We start from the raw sequence: 27,351 nt of genomic DNA, 5'->3' as shown, positions 1-27,351 counted from the left end.
ACTAATCCCACTGCCCCGTTCTCTCCCCATAGCCCTGTTCCAATCGCCAAACTAATCCCACTGCCCCGCTCTCTCCCCATCGCCCTGTATCAATCCCAAACTAATCCCACTGCCCCACTCTCTCCCCATCGCCCTGTATCAATCCCCAAACTAATCCCACTGCCCCGCTCTCTCCCCATCGCCCTGTATCAATCCCAAACTAATCCCACTGCCCCGCTCTCTCCCCATCGCCCTGTATCAATCCCCAAACTAATCCCACTGCCCCGCTCTTTCCCCATAGCTCTGTATCAATCCCCAAACTAATCCCACTGCCCCGCTCTCTCCCCATAGCCCTGTATCAATTCCAAACTAATCCCACTGCCCCGCTCTCTCCCCATAGCCCTGTATCAATCCCCAAACTAATCCCACTGCCCCCCTCTCTCCCCATCGCCCTGTATCAATCCCAAACTAATCCCACTGCCCCGCTCTCTCCCCATAGCCCTGTATCAATCTGAAACTAATCCCACTGCTCCGCTCTCTCCCCATGGCCCTGTATCAATCCCAAACTAATCCCTCTGCCCCACTCTCTCCCCATCGCCCTGTATCAATCCCAAACTAATCCCATTGCCCCGGTCTCTCCCCATAGCCCTGTATCAATCCCCAAACTAATCCCACTGCCCCACTCTTTCCCCATCGCCCTGTATCAATCCCAAACTAATCCCACTGCCCCGCCCTCTCCCCATAGCCCTGTATCAATCCCAAACTAATCCCTCTGCCCCGCTCTCACCCCATAGCCCTGTATCAATCCAAAACTAATCCCACTGCCCCGCTCTCTCCCCATAGCCCTGTATCAATCCCAAACTAATCTCACTGTTCCACTCTCTCCCCATAGCCATGTATCAATCCCCAAACTAATCCCTCGGCCCCGCTCTCTCCACATAGCCCTGTATCAATCCCAAACTAATCCCACTGCCCCGCTTTCTCCCCATAGCCCTGTATCAATCCCAAACTAATCCCTCTGCCCCGCTCTCTCCCCATAGCCCTGTATCAATCCCAAACTAATCCCTCTGCCCCACTCTCTCCCCCTCGCCCTGTATCAATCCCAAACTAATCCCACTGCCCCGCCCTCTCCCCATAGCCCTGTATCAATCCAAAACTAATCCCACTGCCCCGCTCTCTCCCCATAGCCCTGTATCAATCCCAAACTAATCCCACCGTTCCACTCTCTCCCCATAGCCATGTATCAATCCCCAACTAATCCCACTGCCCCGCTCTCTCCCCATAGCCCTGTATCAATCTCAAACTAATCCCACTGCCCCACACTCTCCCCATAGCCCTGTATCGATCCCCAAACTAATCCCACTGCCCGGCTCTCTCCCCATAGCACTGGATCAATCTCAAACTAATCCCACTGCCCCGCTCTCTCCCCATAGCCCTGTATCAATCTCAAACTAATCCCACTGCCCCACACTCTCCCCATAGCCCTGTATCAATCCCAAACTAATCCCACTGCCCCGCTCTCTCCCCATAGCACTGGATCAATCCCCAAACTAATCCCACTGCCCCGCTCTCTCCCCATAGCCCTGTATCAATCTCAAACTAATCCCACTGCACCGCTCTCTCCCCATCGCCCTGTATCAATCCCAAACTAATCCCACTGACCCGCTCTCTCCCCATAGCCCTGTATCAATCCCCAAACTAATCCCACTGCCCCGCTCTCTCCCCATCGCCCTGTATCAATCCCAAACTAATCCCACTGCCCCGCTCTCTCCCCATAGCCCTGTATCAATCCCAAACTAATCCCACTGCCCCGCTCTCTCCCCATAGCCCTGTATGAATCCCCAATCTATCCCACTGCCCCGCTCTCTCTTCCCATAGCTCTGTATCAATCCCAAACTAATCCCACTGCCCCACTCTCTCCCCATCGCCCTGTATCAATCCCAAACTAAACCCACTGCCCCGCTCCCTCCCCACAGCCCTGCATCAATCCCCAAACTAATCCCACTGCCCCACTCTCTCCCCATCGCCCTGTATCAATCCCAAACTAATCCCACTGCCCCGCTCTCTCCCCATAGCCCTGTATCAATCCAAAACTAATCCCACTGCCCCACTCTCTCCCCATAGCCCTGTATCAATCCCAAACTAATCCCACTGGCCCGCTCTCTCCCCATAGCCCTGTATCATTCCCAAACTAATCCCACTGCCCCGCTCTCTCGCCATAGCCCTGTATCAATCCCAAACTAATCCCACTGCCCGGCTCTCTCCCCATAGCCCTGTATCAATCCCCAAACTAGTCCCACTGCCCCACTCTCTCCCCATAGCCCTGTATCAATCCCAAACTAATCCCACTGGCCCGCTCTCTCCCCATAGCCCTGTATCATTCCCCAAACTAATCCCACTGCCCCGCTCTCTCCCCATAGCACTGTATCAATCCCCAAACTAATCCCACTGCCCCGCTCTCTCCCCATAGCCCTGTATCAATCCCCAAACTAATCCAACTGCCCCACTCTCTCCCCATAGCCCTGTACCAATCCCCAAACTAATACCACTGCCCCGCTCTCTCCCCATAGCCCTGTATCAATCCCCAAACTAATCCCACTGCCCCGCTCTCTCCCCATAGCCCTGTATCAGTCCCCAAACTAATCCCACTGCCCAGCTCTCTCCCCATCGCCCTGTATCAATCACCAAACTAATCCCACTGCACCGCTCTCTCTCCATAGCCCTGTATCAATCCCCAAACTAATCCCACTGCCCCGCTCTGTCCCCATAGCCCTGTATCAATCCCCAAACTAATCCCACTGCCCCGCTCTCTCCCCATAGCCCTGTATCAATCCCAAACTAATCCCACTGCCCCGCTCTCTCGCCATAGCCCTGTATCAATCCCCAAACTAATCCCTCTGCCCTGCTCTCTCCCCATAGCCCTGTATCAATCCCAAACTAATCCCACTGCCCCGCTCTCTCCCCATAGCCCTGTTTCAATCCCAAACTAATCCCACTGCCCCGCTCTCTCCCCATAGCCCTGTATCAATCCCAAACTAATCCCACTGCCCCGCTCTCTCCCCATAGCCCTGTATCAATCCCCAAACTAATCCCACTGCCCCGCTCTCTCCCCATAGCCCTGTATCAATCCCAAACTAATCCAACTGCCCCGCTCTCTCCCCATAGCCCTGCATCAATCCCCAAACTAATCCCTCTGCCCTGCTCTCTCCCTATAGCCCTGTATCAATCCCAAACTAATCCCACTGCCCCGCTCTCTCCCCATAGCCCTGTATCAATCCCAAACTAATCCCACTGCCCCGCTCTCTCCCCATAGCCCTGTATCAATTCCAAACTAATCCCACTGCCCCGCTCTCTCCCCATAGCCCTGTATTAATCCCCAAACTAATCCCACTGCCCCCCTCTCTCCCCATCGCCCTGTATCAATCCCAAACTAATCCCACTGCCCCGCTCTCTCCCCATAGCCCTGTATCAATCTGAAACTAATCCCACTGCTCCGCTCTCTCCCCATGGCCCTGTATCAATCCCAAACTAATCCCTCTGCCCCACTCTCTCCCCATCGCCCTGTATCAATCCCAAACTAATCCCATTGCCCCGGTCTCTCCCCATAGCCCTGTATCAATCCCCAAACTAATCCCACTGCCCTGCTCTCTCCCCATAGCCCTGTATCAATCCCCAAACTAATCCCACTGCCCTGCTCTCTCCCCATAGCCCTGTATCAATCCCAAACTAATCCCTCTGCCCCACTCTCTCCCCATCGCCCTGTATCAATCCCAAACTAATCCCACTGCCCCGCTCTCTCCCCATAGCCCTGTATCAATCCCAAACTAATCCCTCTGCCCCACTCTTTCCCCATCGCCCTGTATCAATCCCAAACTAATCCCACTGCCCCGCCCTCTCCCCATAGCTCAGTATCAATCCCAAACTAGTCCCACTGCCCCGCTCTCTCCCCATAGCCCTGTATCAATCCCAAACTAATCCCTCTGCCCCGCTCTCACCCCATAGCCCTGTATCAATCCAAAACTAATCCCACTGCCCCGCTCTCTCCCCATAGCCCTGTATCAATCCCAAACTAATCTCACTGTTCCACTCTCTCCCCATAGCCATGTATCAATCCCCAAACTAATCCCTCGGCCCCGCTCTCTCCACATAGCCCTGTATCAATCCCAAACTAATCCCACTGCCCCGCTTTCTCCCCATAGCCCTGTATCAATCCCAAACTAATCCCTCTGCCCCGCTCTCTCCCCATAGCCCTGTATCAATCCCAAACTAATCCCTCTGCCCCACTCTCTCCCCCTCGCCCTGTATCAATCCCAAACTAATCCCACTGCCCCGCCCTCTCCCCATAGCCCTGTATCAATCCAAAACTAATCCCACTGCCCCGCTCTCTCCCCATAGCCCTGTATCAATCCCAAACTAATCCCACCGTTCCACTCTCTCCCCATAGCCATGTATCAATCCCCAACTAATCCCACTGCCCCGCTCTCTCCCCATAGCCCTGTATCAATCTCAAACTAATCCCACTGCCCCACACTTTCCCCATAGCCCTGTATCGATCCCCAAACTAATCCCACTGCCCGGCTCTCTCCCCATAGCACTGGATCAATCTCAAACTAATCCCACTGCCCCGCTCTCTCCCCATAGCCCTGTATCAATCTCAAACTAATCCCACTGCCCCACACTCTCCCCATAGCCCTGTATCAATCCCAAACTAATCCCACTGCCCCGCTCTCTCCCCATAGCACTGGATCAATCCCCAAACTAATCCCACTGCCCCGCTCTCTCCCCATAGCCCTGTATCAATCTCAAACTAATCCCACTGCACCGCTCTCTCCCCATCGCCCTGTATCAATCCCAAACTAATCCCACTGACCCGCTCTCTCCCCATAGCCCTGTATCAATCCCCAAACTAATCCCACTGCCCCGCTCTCTCCCCATCGCCCTGTATCAATCCCAAACTAATCCCACTGCCCCGCTCTCTCCCCATAGCCCTGTATCAATCCCAAACTAATCCCACTGCCCCGCTCTCTCCCCATAGCCCTGTATGAATCCCCAATCTATCCCACTGCCCCGCTCTCTCTTCCCATAGCTCTGTATCAATCCCAAACTAATCCCACTGCCCCACTCTCTCCCCATCGCCCTGTATCAATCCCAAACTAAACCCACTGCCCCGCTCCCTCCCCACAGCCCTGTATCAATCCCCAAACTAATCCCACTGCCCCACTCTCTCCCCATCGCCCTGTATCAATCCCAAACTAATCCCACTGCCCCGCTCTCTCCCCATAGCCCTGTATCAATCCAAAACTAATCCCACTGCCCCACTCTCTCCCCATAGCCCTGTATCAATCCCAAACTAATCCCACTGGCCCGCTCTCTCCCCATAGCCCTGTATCATTCCCAAACTAATCCCACTGCCCCGCTCTCTCGCCATAGCCCTGTATCAATCCCAAACTAATCCCACTGCCCGGCTCTCTCCCCATAGCCCTGTATCAATCCCCAAACTAGTCCCACTGCCCCACTCTCTCCCCATAGCCCTGTATCAATCCCAAACTAATCCCACTGGCCCGCTCTCTCCCCATAGCCCTGTATCATTCCCAAACTAATCCCACTGCCCCGCTCTCTCCCCATAGCACTGTATCAATCCCCAAACTAATCCCACTGCCCCGCTCTCTCCCCATAGCACTGTATCAATCCCCAAACTAATCCCACTGCCCCGCTCTCTCCCCATAGCCCTGTATCAATCCCCAAACTAATCCAACTGCCCCACTCTCTCCCCATAGCCCTGTATCAATCCCCAAACTAATACCACTGCCCCGCTCTCTCCCCATAGCCCTGTATCAATCCCCAAACTAATCCCACTGCCCCGCTCTCTCCCCATAGCCCTGTATCAGTCCCCAAACTAATCCCACTGCCCCGCTCTCTCCCCATCGCCCTGTATCAGTCCCCAAACTAATCCCACTGCACCGCTCTCTCTCCATAGCCCTGTATCAATCCCCAAACTAATCCCACTGCCCCGCTCTCTCCCCATAGCCCTGTATCAATCCCCAAACTAATCCCACTGCCCCGCTCTCTCCCCATAGCCCTGTATCAATCAAAACTAATCCCACTGCCCCGCTCGCTCCCCATAGCCCTGTATCAATCCCAAACTAATCCCACTGCCCCGCTCTCTCCCCATAGCCCTGTATCAATCCCAAACTAATCCCACTGCCCCGCTCTCTCCCCATAGCCCTGTATCAATCCCCAAACTTATCCCACTGCCCCCCTCTCTCCCCATAGCCCTGTATCAATCCCAAACTAATCCCACTGCCCCGCTCTCTCCCCATAGCCCTGTATCAATCCCAAACTAATCCCACTGCCCCGCTCTCTCCCCATAGCCCTGTATCAATCCCCAAACTTATCCCACTGCCCCCCTCTCTCCCCATAGCCCTGTATCAATCAAAACTAATCCCACTGCCCCGCTCCCTCCCCATAGCCCTGTATCAATCCCAAACTAATCCCACTGCCCCGCTCTCTCCCCATAGCCCTGTATCAATCCCCAAACTTATCCCACTGCCCCCCTCTCTCCCCATAGCCCTGTATCAATCCCAAACTAATCCCACTGCCCCGCTCTCTCCCCATAGCCCTGTATCAATCCCCAAACTTATCCCACTGCCCCCCTCTCTCCCCATAGCCCTGTATCAATCAAAACTAATCCCATTGGCGCGCAGGGCTGAATTGTTGATAGCTCTGATTCATTCGTAACTAAATTATCTAGTTAATAACTCAGCTGTCGTTGTAACAGCTGATTACCAGGATATTGAAGGGGAAGAAAATGCCTCTGGCTTTTATTCAACAATTCCGCGACTTTCTAGTTTGGAGTATTCACTCACCTCCACTCAATGACACAATAATCTTTCCCTTAAAATACCTCCTGCAGCAAATCAACTTCTCAAAACTTTGCCCAATGTATTTCCGCAATGCGTTTTGCCGATTTCCAATGGGTGATCCCTGCCCCCTGGTCCTGCCCCCAGCAAGTGGCCCCGTGTTGGAACATAGAACATAGAACATATAAAAATACAGCACAGAACAGGCCCTTCGGCCCACGATGTTGTGCTGAACCTTTGTCCCAGATTAATCATAGATTATCATTGAATTTACAGTGCAGAAGGAGGCCATTCGGCTCTTTGAGTCTGCACCGGCTCTTGGAAAGAGCACCCTACCCAAGGTCAACATCTCCACCCTACCCCATAACCCAGTAACCCCACCCAAAACTAAGGGCAGTTTTGGACACTAAGGGCAATTTATCATGGCCAATCCACCTAACCTGCACATCTTTGGACTGTGGGAGGAAACCGGAGCACCCGGAGGAAACCCACGCAGAAACGGGGAGGATGTGCAGACTCCGCACAGACAGTGACCCAAGCCGGAATTGAACCTGGGACCCTGGAGCTGTGAAGCAATTGTGCTATCCACAATGCTACCGTGCTGCCCTTAAGAACAAATTAATCTACACTATATCATTCTACCGTGATCCATGTACCTATCCAATAGCTGAAGGTCCCTAATGTTTCCGACTCAACTACTTCCACAGGCAGTGCATTCCATGCCCCCAATACTCTCTGGGTAAATAACCTACCTCTGACATCCCCCCTATATCTTCCACCATTCACCTTAAATTCATGTCCCCTTGTAATGGTTTGTTCCACCCGGGGAAAAAGTCTCTGACTGTCTACTCTATCTATTCCCCTGATCATCTTATAAACCTCGATCAAGTCGCCCCTCATCCTTCTCCGTTCTAATGAGAAAAGGCCTAGCACCCTCAACCTTTCCTCGTGAGACCTACTCTCCATTCCAGGCAACATCCTGGTAAATCTCCTTTGCACCTTTTCCAAAGCTTCCACATCCTTCCTAAAATGAGGCGACCAGAACTGTACACAGTACTCCCAATGTGGCCTTACCAAAGTTTTGTACAGCTGCATCATCATCTCACGGCTCTTAAATTCAATCCCTCTGCTAATGAACGCTAGCACACCATAGGCCTTCTTCACAGCTCTATCCACTTGAGTGGCAACTTTCAAAGATGTATGAACACAGACCCCAAGGTCTCTCTGCTCCTCCGCATTGCCAAGAACTCTACCGTAAACCCTGTATTCCGCATTCATAATTGTCCTTCCAAAATGGACAACCTCACACTTTTCAGGGTTAAACTCCATCTGCCACTTCTCAGCCCAGCTCTGCATCCTATCTATGTCTCTTTGCAGCCGACAACAGCCCTCCTCACTATCCACAACTCCACCAATCTTCGTATCGTCTGCAAATTTACTGACCCACCCTTCAACTCCCTCATCCAAGTCATTAATGAAAATCACAAACAGCAGAGGACCCAGAACTGATCCCTGCGGTACGCCACTGGTAACTGGGATCGAGGCTGAATATTTGCCATCCACCACCACTCTCTGACTTCTATCGGTTAGCCAGTTCGTTATCCAACTGGCCAAATTTCCCACTATCCCATGCCTCCTTACTTTCTGCACAAGCCTACCATGGGGAACCTTATCAAATGCCTTACTAAAATCCATGTACACTACATCCACTGCTTTACCTTCGTCCACTCAACCCACTGCCTGCTCCAGGCATGCAGGCTCTACCCTCCCAGGCTGCTGCACTCTGTAAAGCGACCCTGTCGGGGGAACAGTCTGAGATGTCACCCACCTCTCTGCAGATGTTTCTTCATCTTGTCCCTGTCGCGGTGCGTGGGCGGCGCTAAGGACAAAGCTTCCGCCAACTGTAGATTTGCAGCAGAGAAATTGCCGCACATCATGTTGACCTGCAGAGAAAGAGATGGTGTTTTATTGGAGCAGAGCGTTTAAATAGACTCCCTCTTCAAAGGAGCTGTACTTCTCTTTCAAAGTTCCATTTGCGGGCGGCGCGGTAGCACAGTGGTTAGCACTGCTGCCTCACAGCGCCAGAGGCCCGGGTTCGATTCCCCGCTGGGTCACTGTCTGTGCGGAGTCTGCATATCCTCCCCGTGTGTGCGTGGGTCTCCTCCGGGTGCTCCGGTTTCCTCCCACAGTCCAAAGGTGCAGGTTAGGTGGATTGGCCAGGATAAATTGCCCCTTAGTGACCAAAGACATGTAGATTAGTTGGGGTTCCAGGGATAGGGTGGGGTGTGGGCCTAGGCAACGTACTCTTTCGGAGGGTCGGTGCAGACTTGATGGGCCGAATGGCCTCCTTCTGCACTGGAGGGATTTTATGATCTTCTTTGACGGATGAAACTTCAGTGATGAGGATACATTGGGGAGGTCCGGACTCTGCCCCTGGTAGAGAAGGAGGCTGAGAGGAGACTTGATAGAGATGTTCAAAATCATGAGGGGGCTGGACAGAGTAGCCGGGGAGACACTGTTCCCGCTGGGAAAAGGATGGAGAATGAGGGGGCACAGATTGAAAATGATTTGCAAAAAGAGCAGATGTGATGTGGGAAACAACATTCGCACCCAGCGAGTGGGTCTGGAATGCCCGGCCTGGGAGTGTGGTGGAGGAAGGCTCGCTCGAGGCACTCAGAGGCTATTGCGTTATTAACTGAACAGAATCAATGTGTGGTGGGTTGGGGAAAGGGCAAGGGAAAGGCACTGAGTCACGGTGGGAGAGCTTGGTGCAGACAGGATGGGCAGAATTGCACAACAACAATTGTGTGATTATTTACTCCATCAAACCACTCCATGATTTTGAACAATCCCAATCAACCTCGTCTTCACCTCGATAGATAAAAGAAAATACTGCGGAGGCTGGAGATCTGGAGGTAAAGCAGAAAAACGCTCAGCGGGTCTGCGAGCGTCTGGCAGAGGGAAGCAGAGTGAACGTTTCGAGGCCATTGGCCCTTCCACAGAACTGAAAAGGGATAGAAATGGGAACTTGGAAAGGGGGGCGGGCGGGAAGGACGGAAAGGTCGGAGCTGAGGAGAGATTCACAAAGATGTCATCGACAGGAGACAAGTCGCTCATCCCTGGAACCATCCTCGTCAATCACCTCTGCACCTCTCCAAAGGAGACCCGCTCTCTCTTGCTCTCCGTCACTCCCTTTTCATCTTCCATAATGTAAGACATCTTACAACACCAGGTTAAAGTCCAACAGCTTTCGGAGCGCTGCTCCTTCCTCAGGTGAATGAAGAGGTCTGTTCCAGAAACACATATATAGACAGATTCAAAGATGCCAGACAATGCTTGGAATGCGAGCATTAGCAGGTGATTAAATCTTTACAGATCCAGAGATGGGGTAACCCCAGGTTAAAGAGGTGTGAATTGTACCAAGCCAGGACAGTTGGTAGGATTTCGCAGGCCAGATGGTGCGGGGCGAATGTAATGCGACATGAATCCCAGGTCCCGGTTGAGGCCGCACTCATGTGTGCGGAACTTGGCTATAAGTTTCTGCTCGGCGATTCTGCGTTGTCGCGGGTCCTGAAGGCCGCCTTGGAGAACGCTTACCCGGAGATCAGAGGCTGAATGCCCTTGACTGCTGAAGTGTTCCCCGACTGGAAGGGAACATTCCTGCCTGGTCATTGTCGCGCGATGTCCGTTCATTCGTTGTCGCAGCGTCTGCATGATCTCGCCAATGTACCACGCTTCGGGACATCCTTTCCCGCAGCGTATGAGGTAGACAACGTTGGCCGAGTCGCACGAGTACGTACCGCGTGTACCACCACCCACCAATCCCGGCGCAAAACTGTGCGCCGTGGGATCTGCGATTCCGCAGTGGCACCGGCGCCAACACACGCATGCGCAGTGGCTCCCTTCTCCGGGCTGGCCCCGACGCAACAGGGCGCAGGGCTACAGGGGCCGGCCCGTAGGAAAGGAGGCCCCCAGCCAGAGAGGCCGGCCCGCTAATCGGTGGGCCCCGATCGTGGGCCAGGCCACATCGGAGGCCCCCCCCCCGCGGGGTCGGATGCCCCCCCGCCCCCCCCCCCCCCCCGCACCCCCCGGGGTCGGACCCCCCTTACCCTCCACAGGCCGCCATCCGACCCGACAACGCCGATATCCCGCCGGCTCAGAGCCGGTCAGAACGGTGCTGGCGGGCCATTCGGCCCATCCGGGCCGGAGGATCGGCGGGCCGGCCACGGAGAGAGGCCCGTGACCGCCGCCCAGCGCCCTGCCAACCACGCTGGCGCCAATGGCACCGTTTCTCCGCTCTGTGGGGAAACGGGAGCCGCTGCCGGGGAGGCGTGGCCCAGTCGCGGGGATTCTCCGGACCGGCCCAGGACATTAATGACCTACAAATACTCACATTTAAAGCATCAAACGGCATCTCTGACTTGGTCTATATGTTTCTGGAACAGACGTCTTCATTCCCCTGAGGAAGGAGCAGCGATCCGAAAGCTAGTGTTTGAAACAAACCTGTTGGGCTTTAACCCGGTGCTGTCAGACTTCGCACTGTGCTCACCCCAGTCCAACCCCGGCATCTCCACATCATGGATATAAAGTTGATTGATTTCTTGCCAGAGGGAAAATGTCAAAGATGCTTCCGCGGTCAGCCCCGCACTGTCAGAGGGTCAGTACTGAGGGAGTGCTGCACTGTCAGAGGGTCAGTACTGAGGGAGCGCTGCACTGTCAGAGGGTCAGTACTGAGGGAGTGCTGCACTGTCAGAGGGTCAGTACTGAGGGAGTATTGCACTGTCAGAGGGTCAGTACTGAGGGAGTGCTGCACTGTCAGAGGGTCAGTCCTGAGGGAGTGCCACACTGTCAGAGGGTCAGTCCTGAGGGAGTGCCACACTGTCAGAGGGTCAGTACTGAGGGAGTGCCGCACTGTCAGAGTGTCAGTACTGAGGGAGTGCTGCACTGTCAGAGGGTCAGTACTGAGGGAGTGCCGCACTGTCAGAGGGTCAGTATTGAGGGAGTGCTGCACTGTCAGAGGGTCAGTACTGAGGGAGTGCTGCACTGTCAGAGGGTCAGTACTGAGGGAGTGCTGCACTGTCAGAGGGTCAGTACTGAGGGAGCGCTGCACTGTCAGAGGGTCAGTACTGAGGGAGTGCTGCACTGTCAGAGGGTCAGTACTGAGGGAGTGCTGCACTGTCAGAGGGTCAGTCCTGAGGGAGTGCCACACTGTCAGAGGGTCAGTACTGAGGGAGTGCCGCACTGTCAGAGTGTCAGTACTGAGGGAGTGCTGCACTGTCAGAGGGTCAGTACTGAGGGAGTGCCGCACTGTCAGAGGGTCAGTACTGAGGGAGTGCCGCACTGTCAGAGGGTCAGTACTGAGGGAGTGCTGCACTGTCAGAGGGTCAGTACTGAGGGAGTGCCGCACTGTCAGAGGGTCAGTACTGAGGGAGTGCCGCACTGTCAGAGGGTCAGTACTGAGGGAGTGCCGCACTGTCAGAGGGTCAGTACTGAGGGAGTGCCGCACTGTCACAGGGTCAGTACTGAGGGAGTGCCGCACTGTCAGAGGGTCAGTACTGAGGGAGTGCCGCACTGTCAGAGGGTCAGTACTGAGGGAGTGCTGCACTGTCAGAGGGTCAGTACTGAGGGAGTGCCACACTGTCAGAGGATCAGTACTGAGGGAGTGCCGCACTGTCAGAGGGTCAGGACTGAGAGAGTGCCGCACTGTCAGAGGGTCAGTACTGAGGGAGTGCTGCACTGTCAGAGGGTCAGTACTGAGGGAGTGCTGCACTATCAGAGGGTCAGTACTGAGGGAGAGCTGCACTGTCAGAGGGTCAGTACTGAGGGAGTGTTGCACTGTGAGAGGGTCAGTACTGAGGGAGTGCTGCACTGTCAGAGGGTCAGTACTGAGGGAGTGCTGCACTGTCAGAGGGTCAGTACTGAGGGACTGCTCCACTGTCAGAGGATCAGTACTGAGGGAGTGCTGCACTGTCAGAGGGTCAGTACTGAGGGACTGTCGCACTGTCAGAGGGTCAGTACTGAGGGACTGTCGCATTGTCAGAGGGTCAGTATTGAGGGAGTACCGCACTGTCAGAGGGTCAGTACTGAGGGACTGTCGCACTGTCAGAGGGTCAGTACTGAGGGAGTGCTGCACTGTCAGAGGGTCAGTACTGAGGGAGTGTTGCACTGTCACAGGGTCAGTACTGAGGGAGTACCGCACTGTCAGAGGGTCAGTACTGAGGGAATGCCGCACTGTCAGAGGGTCAGTACTGAGGAAGTGCCGCACTGTCAGAGCGTCAGTACTGAGGGAGTGCCGCACTGTCAGAGGGTCAGTACTGAGGGAGTGCTGCACTGTCAGAGGGTCAGTACTGAGGGAGTGCCGCCCTGTCAGAGGGTCAGTACTGAGGGAGTGCCGCCCTGTCAGAGGGTCAGTACTGAGGGAGTGCTGCACTGTCAGAGGGTCAGTACTGAGGGAGTGCCGCACTGTCAGAGGGTCAGTACTGAGGGACTGTCGCACTGTCAGAGGGTCAGTACTGAGGGAGTGCTGCACTGTCAGAGGGTCAGTACTGAGGGAGTGCTGCACTGTCAGGAGGGTCAGTACTGAGGGAGTGCTGCACTGTCAGAGGGTCAGTACTGAGGGAGTGCTGCACTGTCAGAGGGTCAGTATTGAGGGAGCGCCGCACTGTCAGAGGGTCAGTACTGAGGGAGCGCTGCACTGTCAGAGGGTCAGTACTGAGGGAGTGCCGCACTGTCAGAGGGTCAGTACTGAGGGAGTGCTGCACTGTCAGAGGGTCAGTACTGAGGGAGCACTGCACTGTCAGAGGGTCAGTACTGAGGGAGTGCCGCACTGTCAGAGGGTCAGTAATGAGGGAGTGTTGCACTGTCAGAGGGTCAGTACTGAGGGAGCGCCGCACTGTCAGAGGGTCAGTACTGAGGGAGCGCTGCACTGTCAGAGGGTCAGTACTGAGGGAGTGCCGCAATGTCAGAGGGTCAGTACTGAGGGAGTGCTGCACTGTCAGAGGGTCAGTACTGAGGGAGCGCTGCACTGTCAGAGGGTCAGTACTGCGGGAGTGCCGCACTGTCAGAGGGTCAGTACTGATGGAGTGCTGCACTGTCAGAGGGTCAGTACTGAGGGAGTGCTGCACTGTCAGAGGGTCAGTACTGAGGGAGACCTGCACTGTCAGAGGGTCAGTACTGAGGGAGTGCTGCACTGTCAGAGGGTCAGTACTGAGGGAGCGCTGCACTGTCAGAGGGTCAGTACTGAGGGAGTGCCGCACTGTCAGAGGGTCAGTACTGAGGGAGTGCCGCACTGTCAGAGGGTTAGTACTGAGGGAGTGCCGCACTGTCAGAGGGTCAGTACTGAGGGAGTGCCGCACTGTCAGAGGGTCAGTATTGAGGGAGTGCCGCACTGTCAGAGGGTCAGTACTGAGGGAGTGCTGCACTGTCAGAGAGTCAGTACTGAGGGAGCGCTGCACTGTCAGAGGGTCAGCACTGAGGGAGTGCCGCACTGTCAGTGGTTCAGTATTGAGGGAGTGCTGCACTGTCAGAGGGTCAGTACTGAGGGAGTGCCGCACTGTCAGAGGGTCAGTACTGATGGAGTGCTGCACTGTCAGAGGGTCAGTACTGAGAGAGTGCTGCACTGTCAGAGGGTCAGTACTGAGGGAGTGCTGCACTGTCAGTGGTTCAGTATTGAGGTAGTGCTGCACTGTCAGAGGGTCAGTACTGAGGGAGCGCTGCACTGTCAGAGGGTCAGTACTGAGGGAGTGCTGCACTGTCAGAGGGTCAGTGCTGAGGGAGTGCTGCACTGTCAGAGGGTCAGTGCTGAGGGAGTGCCGCACCGTCAGAGGGTTAGTACTGAGGGAGTGCCGCACTGTCAGAGGGTCAGTACTGAGGGAGTGCCGCACTGTCAGAGGGTCAGTACTGAGGGAGTGCCGCACTGTCAGAGGGTCAGTACTGAGGGAGTGCCGCACTGTCAGAGGGTCAGTACTGAGGGAGTGCCGCACTGTCAGAGCGTCAGTACTGAGGGAGTGTTGCACTGTCAGAGGGTCAGTACTGAGGGAGTGCTGCACTGTCAGAGGGTCAGTACTGAGGGAGTGCTGCACTGTCAGAGGGTCAGTACTGAGGGAGTGCTGCACTGTCAGAGGGTCAGTACTGAGGGAGTGCTGCACTGTCAGAGGGTCAGTACTGAGGGAGTGCTGCACTGTCAGAGGGTCAGTACTGAGGGAGTGCTGCACTGTCAGAGGGTCAGTACTGAGGGAGTGCTGCACTGTCAGAGGGTCAGTACTGAGGGAGCGCCGCACTGTCAGAGGGTCAGTACTGAGGGAGCGCTGCACTGTCAGAGGGTCAGTACTGAGGGAGTGCCGCACTGTCAGAGGGTCAGTACTGAGGGAGTGCTGCACTGTCAGAGGGTCAGTACTGAGAGAGCGCTGCACTGTCAGAGGGTCAGTACTGAGGGAGTGCCGCACTGTCAGAGGGTCAGTATTGAGGGAGTGCTGCACTGTCGGAGGGGCAGTACTGAGGGAGCGCCGCACTGTCAGAGGGTCAGTATTGAGGGAGTGCTGCACTGTCAGAGGGTCAGTACTGAGGGAGTGCTGCACTGTCAGAGGGTCAGTACTGAGGGAGTGCTGCACTGTCAGAGGGTCAGTACTGAGGGAGCGCTGCACTGTCAGAGGGTCAGTACTGAGGGAGTGCTGCACTGTCAGAGGGTCAGTACTGAGGGAGTGCTGCACAGTCAGAGGGTCAGTACTGAGGGAGTGCTGCACTGTCAGAGGGTCAGTACTGAGGGAATGCTGCACTGTCAGAGGGTCAGTACTGAGGGAGCGCTGCACTGTCAGACGGTCAGTACTGAGGGAGTGCCGCACTGTCAGAGGGTCAGTACTGAGGGAGTGCCGCACTGTCAGAGGGTCAGTACTGAGGGAGCGCTGCACTGTCAGACGGTCAGTACTGAGGGAGTGCCGCACTGTCAGAGGGTCAGTACTGAGGGAGTGCCGCACTGTCAGAGGGTCAGTACTGAGTGAGTGCTGCACTGTCAGAGGGTCAGTACTGAGGGAGTGCTGCACTGTCAGAGGGTCAGTACTGAGGGAGTGCTGCACTGTCAGAGGGTCAGTACTGAGGGAGTGCTGCACTGTCAGAGGGTCAGTACTGAGGGAGTGCTGCACTGTCAGAGGGTCAGTACTGAGGGAGTGCTGCACTGTCAGAGGGTCAGTACTGAGGGAGTGCTGCACTGTCAGAGGGTCAGTACTGAGGGAGTGCTGCACTGTCAGAGGGTCAGTACTGAGGCAGTTCCTGGGTTTTGACCCAGTGATGGGTCAGGGACAATGTCAAAGCTCCAGGTCTCGATGATCTGTAGGCTGGAGAGGAGGTTGGAGGCAGTGCTGCAGTTGGAGATCAAGTTTTTATTTGCCGTGTCGAGCACGCGTCCCGGCCGATATACAATGGTCAGCACCCACCTCCCCCATACTGGCGAGACAGTCACTCTCCTCAGCGACCAGCCTGGCCTTCCTCGCGTTCTGCCGCGCTTCCTCGAGCCTGTCCAGGGCCTGGGAGTAATGGCCATCCGCCTGGTGAACACTCGCTAAGTAATAGTTTGCTCGGTGTAAGTCTGTAAACAGGTTGTTTTCTCTGCGGGAGAAAGGACAAAGAAACAGAAAAAAAATCACACAACTGGCCTCTTTTCCCAATAATTGTGACAGGCGCCATTTCCATTTCAGACTGATGTGTGTCTATCTGCCCTGAGCTGAGGGACTCGCACTGCCTCCCGGATAAAACGCATCTCAATTGTCCTCAAATTCCCCCCCCCCCCCAACCCCACCAGTCTCTGCCTCTCCCACTGCAACCCCACATCCCACCAGGGGGTCAGGGGAGAGGTGGAACGGAGGAGGGAGGGGGGAGAGGGAGTGGGGGGGGGGGGGGGGGGGACAGGGCAACGGGGGAAGGGGAGAGGGAGAGGGGGGAGAGGGGGAGAGGGGGAGGGGGGTAGAGGACAGGGCAACGGGGGAAGGGGTGAGGTGGAGAGAGGGAGAGGGGGAGAGGGGAGAGGGGCAGAGGGGGAGAGGGGTAGAGGGGAGAGGGGGAGAGGGGTAGAGGGGAGAGGGGGAGAGGGGGAGAGGGGGAGAGGGGGAGAGAGGGAGATGGGGAGAGGGAGAGAGGGGAGAGGGGGAGAGGGGGGAGAGGGGCAGAGGGGGAGAGGGGGAGGGGGGAGAGAGGGAGATGGGGAGAGAGGGAATGGGGAGAGAGGGAGAAGGGGAGAGGGGGGAGGGGGGAGAGGGGCAGAGGAGAATGGTTTGGGGGGGGTTGGGGGGGAGAACCCCAACACCACGAGCTCCTTGCATCCGCAGTAACCTGTCACCTGACACCATAATAACCTTTTGGAAATGCAGATACAGTACATCTATTGCTTCCCTTTCTCCAGCCTGCTCATTTCACCCTCGAATAACTCCGATCGATAGTCAAACATCATTTCCTTTTCACCAAAACATGTTGACTCTGCCGGATTCGATTCACTCCACCTGATAGCAAGAAATTTGATTTTCAGGGCAGCACGTAGCATAGTGGTTAGCACAATTGCTTCACAGCTCCAGGGTCCCAGGTTCGATTCCCCGCTGGGTCACTGTCTGTGCGGAGTCTGCACGTCCTCCCCGTGTGTGCGTGGGTTTCCTCCGGGTGCTCCGGTTTCCTCCCACAGTCCAAAGATGTGCAGGTTAGGTGGATTGGCCGTGGTAAATTGCCCTTAGTGTCCAAAATTGCCCTTGGTGTTGGGTGGGGTTACTGGGTTATGGGGATAGGGTGGAGGTGTTGACCTTGGGTAGGGTGCTCTTTCCAAGAGCCGGTGCAGACTCGATGGGCCGAATGGCCTCCTGCACTGTAAATTCTCTGATAATCTATGAAACGGTCTGAAGGCCCTGGATACTGCAAAGGCTAAGGGCCCTGGCAATATCCCGGCAATAGTATTGAAGACTCCACTACTCACCGCACCCCTAGCCAAGCTGTTCCAGAAATTCCATAATCCGTAAACTCGACCCACATCCTCTCCCTGGGAAAGGACAGGATTGGAGGATTAACCGGAGGGTGAAGTTCAGAAGGACATTGAGATTGAGGGAGTCACAATGGGAGCAGGTAGCAGATACTCTGAGGATGACTTTCCAATCCTCACTAGGTACAGGGGAGGTACCGGAGGGCTGGAGAAATGCAAACCCGGTCCCAATGTTTAAAAGGGGATTAAAGGAAATGCCAAACAATTACAGGCCAGTTAGTCTGACGTCAATAGTGGGCAAACTAGCGGAATCAATCCTGCGAGATAGGATTAAGTATCACACAGAAAGGCATGAAGTAGTCAGCGATAGTCAGCATGGATTAGTTAAAGGGAGGTCTTGCCTCACAAATTTGATTGAACTCTTTGAGGAAGTGACAAGAAGGGTGATGAGGGTAGTGCGGTGGATGTGGTCTACATGGACTTTAGCAAGGCGTTGGACAAAGTCCCACATTGGCAGACTGGTCAAGAAAGTGAAAGCCCGTGGGATACAGGGCAATGAGGCAAACTGGATAAAAAGTTGGATTAGTAACAGAAAACTAATTAGGGTAATGGCCGATGGCTGTCCTTGTGATTGGAAAGTTGTTTCAAACAAAGAACAAAGAACAATACAGCACAGGAACAGGCCCTTCGGCCCTCGAAGCCTGCGCCGACCATGGTCCCTGCCTAAACTCAAACCGTCTGCACTTACGGAGTCCGTATCCTTCCATTCCCACTCGATTCATATATTTGTCTAGATGTCCCTTCAATGCCGCTATCGTACTTGCTCCCACCCCCTCCCCAGGCAGCGCGTTCCATATATGTACCACCCTCTGGGTAAAAAACTTGCCTCGCACATCAGTTCTAAACTTTCCCAACATACTTTAAACCTATGTCCCCTGGTACTTGACTCTCCTACCCTAGGAAAGAGCATCTGACTATCCACTCTGTCCATGTCCCTCATAATCTTGTAGACCTCGATCAGGCTGCCTCTCAACCTCCGTCGTTCCAGTGAGAACAAACCGAGTTTATTCAACCGCTCCACATAGCTAATGCCCTCCATACCAGGCAACATCCCAGTAAACCGCTTCTGTACCCTCTCCAAAGCATCCACATCCTTCTGGTAGTGTGGCGACCAGACTTGTACACAATATTTCAAATGAGGCCTAACTAAGGTCCTGTACAGCTGCAACACGACTTGCCAATTTGTATATTCAATGCCCCGGCCGATGAAGGCCAGCATGCCGTATGCCTTCTTGACCAACTTATCCACATGCGTTGCCACTTTCAGCGATCGGTGGACATGCCCAGCTCTCTCTGCCTGTCAGTACTCGCAGGAGTTCTACCATTTATTGTGTAATTCCTACATGCATTGGACCTTCCAAAGTTGTTTCAAGTGGTGTTCCACAGGGCTCGGTGTTGGGACCCTTACCGTTTGTGTTATATATTGACGAGTTGGACTTGAACGAGGGGAGCACAATTGGGAAATTTGCAGACGACACAAAGGTTGGCTGAGCGATGGACAGTGTCGAGGATGGCTATCATCTCCAGAATGATATCGATGGGTTGGTGGAGTGGGTGATAAAGTGGCAGATGGATATTAACACAGAGAAGTGTGAGGTCAGTATTTAGGGAGGTCAAAGGGAATAGGAAGTAGACAATAAACGGGAATATACTAAGAGGGGTAGATGAGGGGAAGAGATAAAATGGACAGGATCAAATTGTTTCCCTTGGTGGAGAATTCTAGAACCAGGGGGCATGGATTCAAGATAAGAGGCAGAAGGTGACTTCCGGGTGCGGCGATGACCAGCTGAGTCGCACATTTCGGCAGCTCCCTGTGAAACGGACTTTTGGGCTCTTGATAGGAGCCCCAACGGCAATTTTGACGGCTAAAAACACTGTGCGGTAAACCAGAAGGGAATCCCCCCTGGATACGGATGGAAAAAGGAGGAGAAAGTGGCCGGATTGCAGTGGATCCTTTAGAACAGCGGCAAGGAAGGCAAGCAAAAACCAAGATGGCGTCGGAAGGTGGCAGTTTAACATGGGGCCCTGAACAACAAGAGTTCTTGAAATGCTGTGTGGAAGAGATCAAAAAGGAAATGAAGAAAGAGCTGTTGGCCCCGATACTACAGGCGATCGAAGGGCTAAAGGAGGAACAAAAGACCCAGGAGTGGGAGCTTCGGGTCGTGAAGGCAAAGGCAGCCGAGAATGAGGACGATATACAGGGCCTGGTGGTGAAGACGGAGACGCAGGAGGCACATCAGAAACGATGTGTGGAAAGGTTGGAGGCACTGGAAAACAACGCAAGGAGGAACAACCTGAGGATTCTTGGTCTTCCTGAAGGTGTGGAGGGAGCGGACGTCGGGGCATATGTGAGCACGATGCTGCACTCGTTAATGGGAGCGGAGGCCCCGGCAGGTCCGTTGGAGGTGGAGGGAGCATACCGAGTGATGGCGCGAGGACCGAGAGCAGGAGAAATTCCCAGAGCCATAGTGGTGAGATTCCTCCGTTTTAAGGATAGAGAAATGGTCCTTAGATGGGCGAAGAAAACTCGGAGTAGTAAATGGGAGAACGCGGTGATCCGCGTTTATCAAGACTGGAGTGCGGAGGTGGCGAGAAGGAGGGCGAGCTTTAATCGGGCCAAGGCGGTGCTTCATAAAAAGAAGATAAAATTTGGAATGCTGCAACCGGCAAGACTGTGGGTCACATATCGAGAGAGGCACCACTACTTTGAGATGGCGGATGAAGCGTGGACTTTTATTGTGGAAGAAAAACTGGAATGAGCGGGTTATTAAAAAGAACGTTCGAACAAAGTGGTGGGGCGAATGTGGGGGGCAAAGAGGGGTTTTATGTACTAATCCTGCGATGTGGTAACTTTTCTCTCTCCCACAGGTGGTGATGGGGGGAGGAGGGGAGGTGGAGGAGATGGGGCGTTGGCCATTGGGGGCGGGGCCAAGGGAGAAGCACGGGCTTGGTTCCCGCGCTATGATAATCATGGCGGGAATAGAGAAGCAGGAAGGAGGGGGCGTCGCACGGTGCGAGCCGAGGTCACGGGGGGAAGCCGAGGTCAGCCAGAGTTTGCTGACTTCTGGGAGCAACATGGGGGGAGTAATTACGCTAGCGGGGGATCTAGCGGGGGGGGTGGGAGGGGGGAATTACTGGGTTGCTGCTGCTGGGGAGAGGGGGGAGCTGGTATGGGAGGGGATGGGCGGGGGGGCACCGCCTGGGGGAGATACAGCTGCGTGGGAACCGGGTGAGGAGCTGGAAAAAGGTGATGGCTAATCGACAAGGGGGGGGGTAGGAAGCCCCCCAACTCGGCTGATCACGTGGAACGTGAGAGGGCTGAACGGGCCGATAAAGAGGGCACGGGTACTCGCACACCTTAAGAAACTTAAGGCAGATGTGGTTATGTTACAGGAAACGCACCTGAAACTGATAGATCAGGTTAGGTTGCGCAAAGGATGGGTGGGGCAGGTGTTCCAGTCGGGGCTAGATGCGAAAAACAGGGGGGTGGCTATATTAGTGGGGAAGCGGGTAATGTTCGAGGCAAAGACTATAGTGGCGGATAACGGGGGCAGATACGTGATGGTGAGTGGCAAACTACAGGGGGAGACGGTGGTTTTGGTAAACGTATATGCCCCGAACTGGGATGATGCCAATTTTATGAGGCGGATGCTAGGACGCATTCCGGACCTAGAGATGGGAAAGCTGATAATGGGGGGAGATTTTAATACGGTGTTGGAACCAGGGCTGGATAGGTCGAAGTCCAGTACTGGAAGGAGGCCGGCAGCAGCCAAGGTACTTAAAGATTTTATGGAGCAGATGGGAGGTGTAGACCCGTGGAGATTTAGCAGACCTAGGAGTAAGGAGTTCTCGTTTTTCTCCTATGTCCATAAAGTCTACTCGCGAATAGACTTTTTTGTGCTGGGTAGGGCATTGATCCCGAAGGTGAGGGGAACGGAGTATACGGCTATAGCCATTTCGGATCACGCTCCACACTGGGTGGACTTGGAGATAGGGGAGGAAACAGGAGGGCGCCCACCCTGGAGAATGGACATGGGACTAATGGCAGATGGCGCCCACCCTGGAGAATGGACATGGGACTAATGGCAGATGAGGGGGTGTGTCTAAGGGTGAGGGGGTGCATTGAAAAGTACTTGGAACTCAATGATAATGGGGAGGTCCAGGTGGGAGTGGTCTGGGAGGCGTTGAAGGCGGTGGTTAGAGGGGAGCTGATATCAATAAGGGCACATAAAGGGAAGCAGGAGAGTAAGGAACGGGAGCGGTTGCTGCAAGAACTTTTGAGGGTGGACAGACAATATGCGGAAGCACCGGAGGAGGGACTGTACAGGGAAAGGCAAAGGCTACATGTAGAATTTGACTTGCTGACTACAGGCACTGCAGAGGCACAATGGAGGAAGGCACAGGGTGTACAGTACGAATATGGGGAGAAGGCGAGCAGGTTGCTGGCACACCAATTGAGGAAAAGGGGAGCAGCGAGGGAAATAGGGGGAGTGAGGGATGAGGAAGGAGAGATGGAGCGGGGAGCGGAGAGAGTGAATGGAGTGTTCAAGACATTTTATAAAAAATTATATGAAGCTCAACCCCCGGATGGGAGGGAGAGAATGATGGGCTTCTTGGATCGGCTGGAATTTCCCAAGGTGGAGGAGCAGGAGAGGGCGGGACTGGGAGCACAGATCGAGGTAGAAGAAGTGGTGAAAGGAATTAGGAGCATGCAGGCGGGAAAGGCCCCGGGACCGGATGGATTCCCAGTCGAATTCTATAGAAAATATAGAACATAGAACATAGAACAATACAGCGCAGTACAGGCCCTTCGGCCCACGATGTTGCACCGAAACAAAAGCCATCTAACCTACACTATGCCATTATCATCCATATGTTTATCCAATAAACTTTTAAATGCCCTCAATGTTGGCGAGTTCACTACTGTAGCAGGTAGGGCATTCCACGGCCTCACTACTCTGTGAGGCCGTGGAATATGTGGACTTGCTCGCCCCGGTACTGACGAGGACCTTTAATGAGGCAAAGGAAAGGGGACAACTGCCCCCGACTATGTCTGAAGCAACGATATCGCTTCTCTTAAAGAAGGAAAAGGACCCGCTACAATGCGGGTCCTATAGACCTATTTCCCTCCTAAATGTAGATGCCAAGGTCCTGGCCAAGGTAATGGCAATGAGAATAGAGGAATGTGTCCCGGGGGTGGTCCACGAGGACCAAACTGGGTTTGTGAAGGGGAGACAGCTGAACACGAATATACGGAGGTTGTTAGGGGTAATGATGATGGCCCCACCAGAGGGAGAAACGGAGATAGTAGTGGCGATGGATGCCGAGAAAGCATTTGATAGAGTGGAGTGGGATTATTTGTGGGAGGTGTTGAGGAGATTTGGTTTTGGAGAGGGGTATGTTAGATGGGTGCAGCTGTTGTATAGGGCCCCAGTGGCGAGCGTGGTCACGAATGGACGGGGATCTGCATATTTTCGGCTCCATAGAGGGACAAGGCAGGGATGCCCTCTGTCCCCATTATTGTTTGCACTGGCGATTGAGCCCCTGGCGATAGCGTTGAGGGGTTCCAAGAAGTGGAGGGGAGTACTTAGGGGAGGAGAAGAGCACCGGGTATCTTTGTATGCGGACGATTTGCTACTATACGTGGCGGACCCGGCGGAGGGGATGCCAGAAATAATGCGGATACTTGGGGAGTTTGGAGATTTTTCAGGGTATAAATTGAACATGGGGAAAAGTGAGTTGTTTGTGGTGCATCCAGGGGAGCAGAGTAGAGAAATAGAGGACCTACCGTTGAGGAAGGTAACAAGGGACTTTCGTTACCTGGGGATCCAGATAGCTAAGAATTGGGGCACATTGCATAGGTTAAATTTAACGCGGTTGGTGGAACAGATGGAGGAGGATTTCAAGAGATGGGATATGGTATCCCTGTCAATGGCAGGGAGGGTGCAGGCGGTTAAGATGGTGGTCCTCCCGAGATTCCTCTTTGTGTTTCAGTGCCTCCCGGTGGTGATTACGAAGGCTTTTTTTAAAAGGATTGAAAAGAGCATCATGGGTTTTGTGTGGGCCGGGAAGACCCCGAGAGTGAGGAAGGGATTCTTACAGCGTAGCAGGGATAGGTGGGGGCTGGCACTACCGAGCCTAAGTGAGTATTATTGGGCCGCTAATATTTCAATGGTGAGTAAGTGGATGGGAGAGGAGGAGGGAGCGGCGTGGAAGAGATTAAAGAGGGCGTCCTGTAGGGGGACTAGCCTACAGGCTATGGTGACAGCCCCATTGCCGTTCTCACCGAGGAACTACACCACAAGCCCGGTGGTGGTGGCTACACTGAAGATTTGGGGACAGTGGAGACGGCATAGGGGAAAGACTGGAGCCTTGGGGGGGTCCCCGATAAGAAACAACCATAGGTTTGCCCCGGGGGGAATGGATGGGGGATATGGAATGTGGCAAAGAGCAGGAATAACGCAACAGAAAGATCTGTTTGTGGATGGGAAGTTCGCGAGTCTGGGAGCGCTGACCGAGAAATATGGGTTGCCCCAAGGGAATGCATTCAGGTATATGCAACTGAGGGCTTTTGCGAGGCAACAGGTGAGGGAATTCCCGCAGCTCCCGACACAAGAGGTGCAGGACAGAGTGATCTCAAAGACATGGGTGGGGGATGGTAAGGTGTCAGATATATATAGGGAAATGAGGGACGAAGGGGAGACTATGGTAGATGAACTAAAAGGGAAATGGGAAGAAGAGCTGGGGGAGGAGATCGAGGAGGGGCTGTGGGCAGATGCCCTAAGCAGGGTAAACTCGTCGTCCTCGTGTGCCAGGCTAAGCCTGATTCAGTTTAAGGTATTACACAGGGCACATATGACTGGAGCACGGCTCAGTAAATTTTTTGGGGTGGAGGATAGGTGTGCGAGGTGCTCGAGAAGCCCAGCGAATCATACCCATATGTTTTGGTCATGCCCGGCACTACAGGGGTTTTGGATGGGGGTGACAAAGGTGCTTTCAAAAGTAGTAGGAGTCCGGGTCGAACCAAGCTGGGGGTTGGCTATACTTGGGGTTGCACAAGAGCCGGGAGTGCAGGAGGCGAGAGAGGCCGATGTTTTGGCCTTTGCGTCCCTAGTAGCCCGGCGCAGGATATTGTTAATGTGGAAAGAAGCCAAGCCCCCGGGGGTGGAGACCTGGATAAATGACATGGCGGGGTTTATAAAGCTAGAGCGGATTAAGTTCGTCCTAAGGGGGTCGGCTCAAGGGTTCACCAGGCGGTGGCAACCGTTCGTCGAATACCTCGCAGAAAGATAGACGGAATGGGAAAAAGAAGGCAGCAGCAGCAGCCCAGGATCGGGGGGGGGGGGGGGGGGGGGGGGGGGGGAGGAACCAGAAGGACTCTCAGGGTTGTTAATATATACTGTATAGTATGTATAGGTCGTTGCTACAGATAATTATATATTGGACTGTTAAATTATATTTTTGGAGAGTGTTACTTGTGACAAGGCAGTTGCCAATTAGGGCTAGTTTTCATTTTTGTTATTTATTATTTATTCATTTTTTGTTTATAAAATAGGTCATTGTTATTTGTGTTGTTATAATATTGTGTAAAGGATGCACAATGTACTGTGTTGGTTGACCAAAAATTTTCAATAAAATATTTAATAAAAAAAAAAAGAGGCAGAAGGTGTAGAGGGGACGTGAGGAGGAACATTTTTACGCAGAGGGTAGCGGGAGTCTGGAATTCACTGCCAGAGTTAATGGTGGAGGCAGAGACCCTAGGCTTGTTTTAAAAAAATACCTGGATCTGCATCTTAAGTGCTCTAAGATACAGGGCTATGGACCGGGAGTGGGAAGGTAGGGTTAGGAAGGGCGCCTGGGTGTCCTTGGGCTAGCATGGACAAGGTGGGCCGAATGGCCTCGTTCTGTGCTGTAACCTTTCTGTGGTTTGTCATGTGAGAGTACCTTTAAGAAATGGGTGTTTATCAGTGATGTCAGAGTGTGGGTGGAGCTGGACTGTCTGTCAGCTTTTTACTTTCGTTTCAGGCTGTTTGCTGCAGGGTGTGTTTTAGTTTCGTTTTCAGAGCTGGATCGCTGCAGTCACATCCAGAAGGTGTATTAGTCTCTCTCTCTGTAATCTAAAGACTGTAAATCGATCCTTTGGTGATTTAAAACTAATAACTGCTCTCAGTAGTGACTTTAACCTGATGTGCTTCTGTGTAAAGTTTTTTTTTAAAGTCTTATGGATGTTAAAAGGACAGCTTAAGGATTACTTAGTGCTGTATTCTTTGGGGGTTGTATTTGAATTAATGGTTGCTAAGATGTTCACTGTATGTTTTAAAAAGGTTAACTTGAGTTCATCGAATAAACATTGTTTTGTTTTAAGAAATACTTTTCCATTTCTGCTGTCCCACACCTGTAGAGTGGGCCGTGTGCTCCCCATACCACAATCTAGTAAAAGTTGTGGGTCCGGTGAACTCTATGATACACTTTGGGGTTCTCTAGTCCCTGAACAGGTTGTATGGAATGGTCACTCACTGTGCAATGCCGATACTTTGCTCGATATACTCCATACCGTGAGCACCATCTCTCAGCAGATTGCACACAATTCCCAGATTCAGGTAGAGTCCCACTCGCATCTTCTTCAAGTCCAGTGCTGACAGTTTATGGAGGGTGGAGCCTGCGGAACAGGAATTGTTTTAAAAAATGGTTGGACTCCCTATTGGAGGGAAATGAAGCAAAGTGACATCACACTAACCTCTCAACAACCAGCTGCATTTACATAGCACCTTTAACAGTGCAAAACAGCCCAAGTCGTCACATCACAGCCAAATCTGACACCGTTCCAAGTTTGATGTGATGGGGAGGATGAGAGGGAGCTTGGACAAGGGGTGTGGTTAAAGAGAATCCTCATGGAGTGGGTAAGGTAGAGAGGTTTATGGACGGGGTTTCAGAAGCCAGGGCCCAGCTCACTGAATGAATGGCCGGCAATAGTGAAGCTAAGAGGCCGGATTTAGAGGGAGGTTCCATTTCAGGAGGAGCACGTTTTGCCCATCGTCCGTCTGCTCGCTCTCCGCAAGCATAACTCACCACACCCCATCTCTATCCCTGTGTCACTGTGCAAATCTCGCCCAGCTCAGAACTGTCAGGGACCTCGGGGGGCTGTGAAGCGGAGATTACAGAGGTGGGGAGGGCCGAGGAATCTGGGGATTCTTTGCCAGCTGAATGCCGGATGCTCATCCAGCCTTCTACCCAGGGTTAAGGACGGCACGGTAGCACAGTGGTTAGCACTGCCAGGGGCCCGGGTTCGATTCCCTGCCGGGTCACTGCCTGTGCGATGTCTGCGCATTCTCCCCGTGTGTGCGTGGATTCCCTCCGGGGGCTCCGGTTTCTTCCCACAAGTCCTGAAAGACGGGCAGGTTAGGTGGATTGGCCGCGCTAAGTTACCCCTCCGCGTCCAAAAGGTTAGATGGGGTTCCTGGGTTACGGGGGCAGGGTTTAGATAGGGTGCCCTTTCAGAGG

General features: G+C 53.8%; 1 protein-coding gene across 1 annotated transcript in view; it reads right to left on the bottom strand.

The window, feature by feature from the left end:
* LOC140424673 (tonsoku-like protein) overlaps window positions 1-27,351 on the bottom strand; it is a 473,953-nt gene that overhangs the window by 378,188 nt on the left and 68,414 nt on the right. The window contains exons 5-7 of the mRNA XM_072507940.1: window positions 26,368-26,509; window positions 16,268-16,439; window positions 8,668-8,782 (exon numbers count right to left, since the gene is read on the bottom strand). Of these exons, the coding sequence (XP_072364041.1) occupies window positions 8,668-8,782; window positions 16,268-16,439; window positions 26,368-26,509 (429 nt within the window). The remainder of the gene's footprint in view (window positions 1-8,667; window positions 8,783-16,267; window positions 16,440-26,367; window positions 26,510-27,351) is intronic.

Source organism: Scyliorhinus torazame, chromosome 6 (assembly GCF_047496885.1).
Source record: "Scyliorhinus torazame isolate Kashiwa2021f chromosome 6, sScyTor2.1, whole genome shotgun sequence".
NCBI lineage: Eukaryota > Metazoa > Chordata > Chondrichthyes > Carcharhiniformes > Scyliorhinidae > Scyliorhinus > Scyliorhinus torazame.
This window is presented reverse-complemented; position numbering and strand designations above follow the sequence as displayed.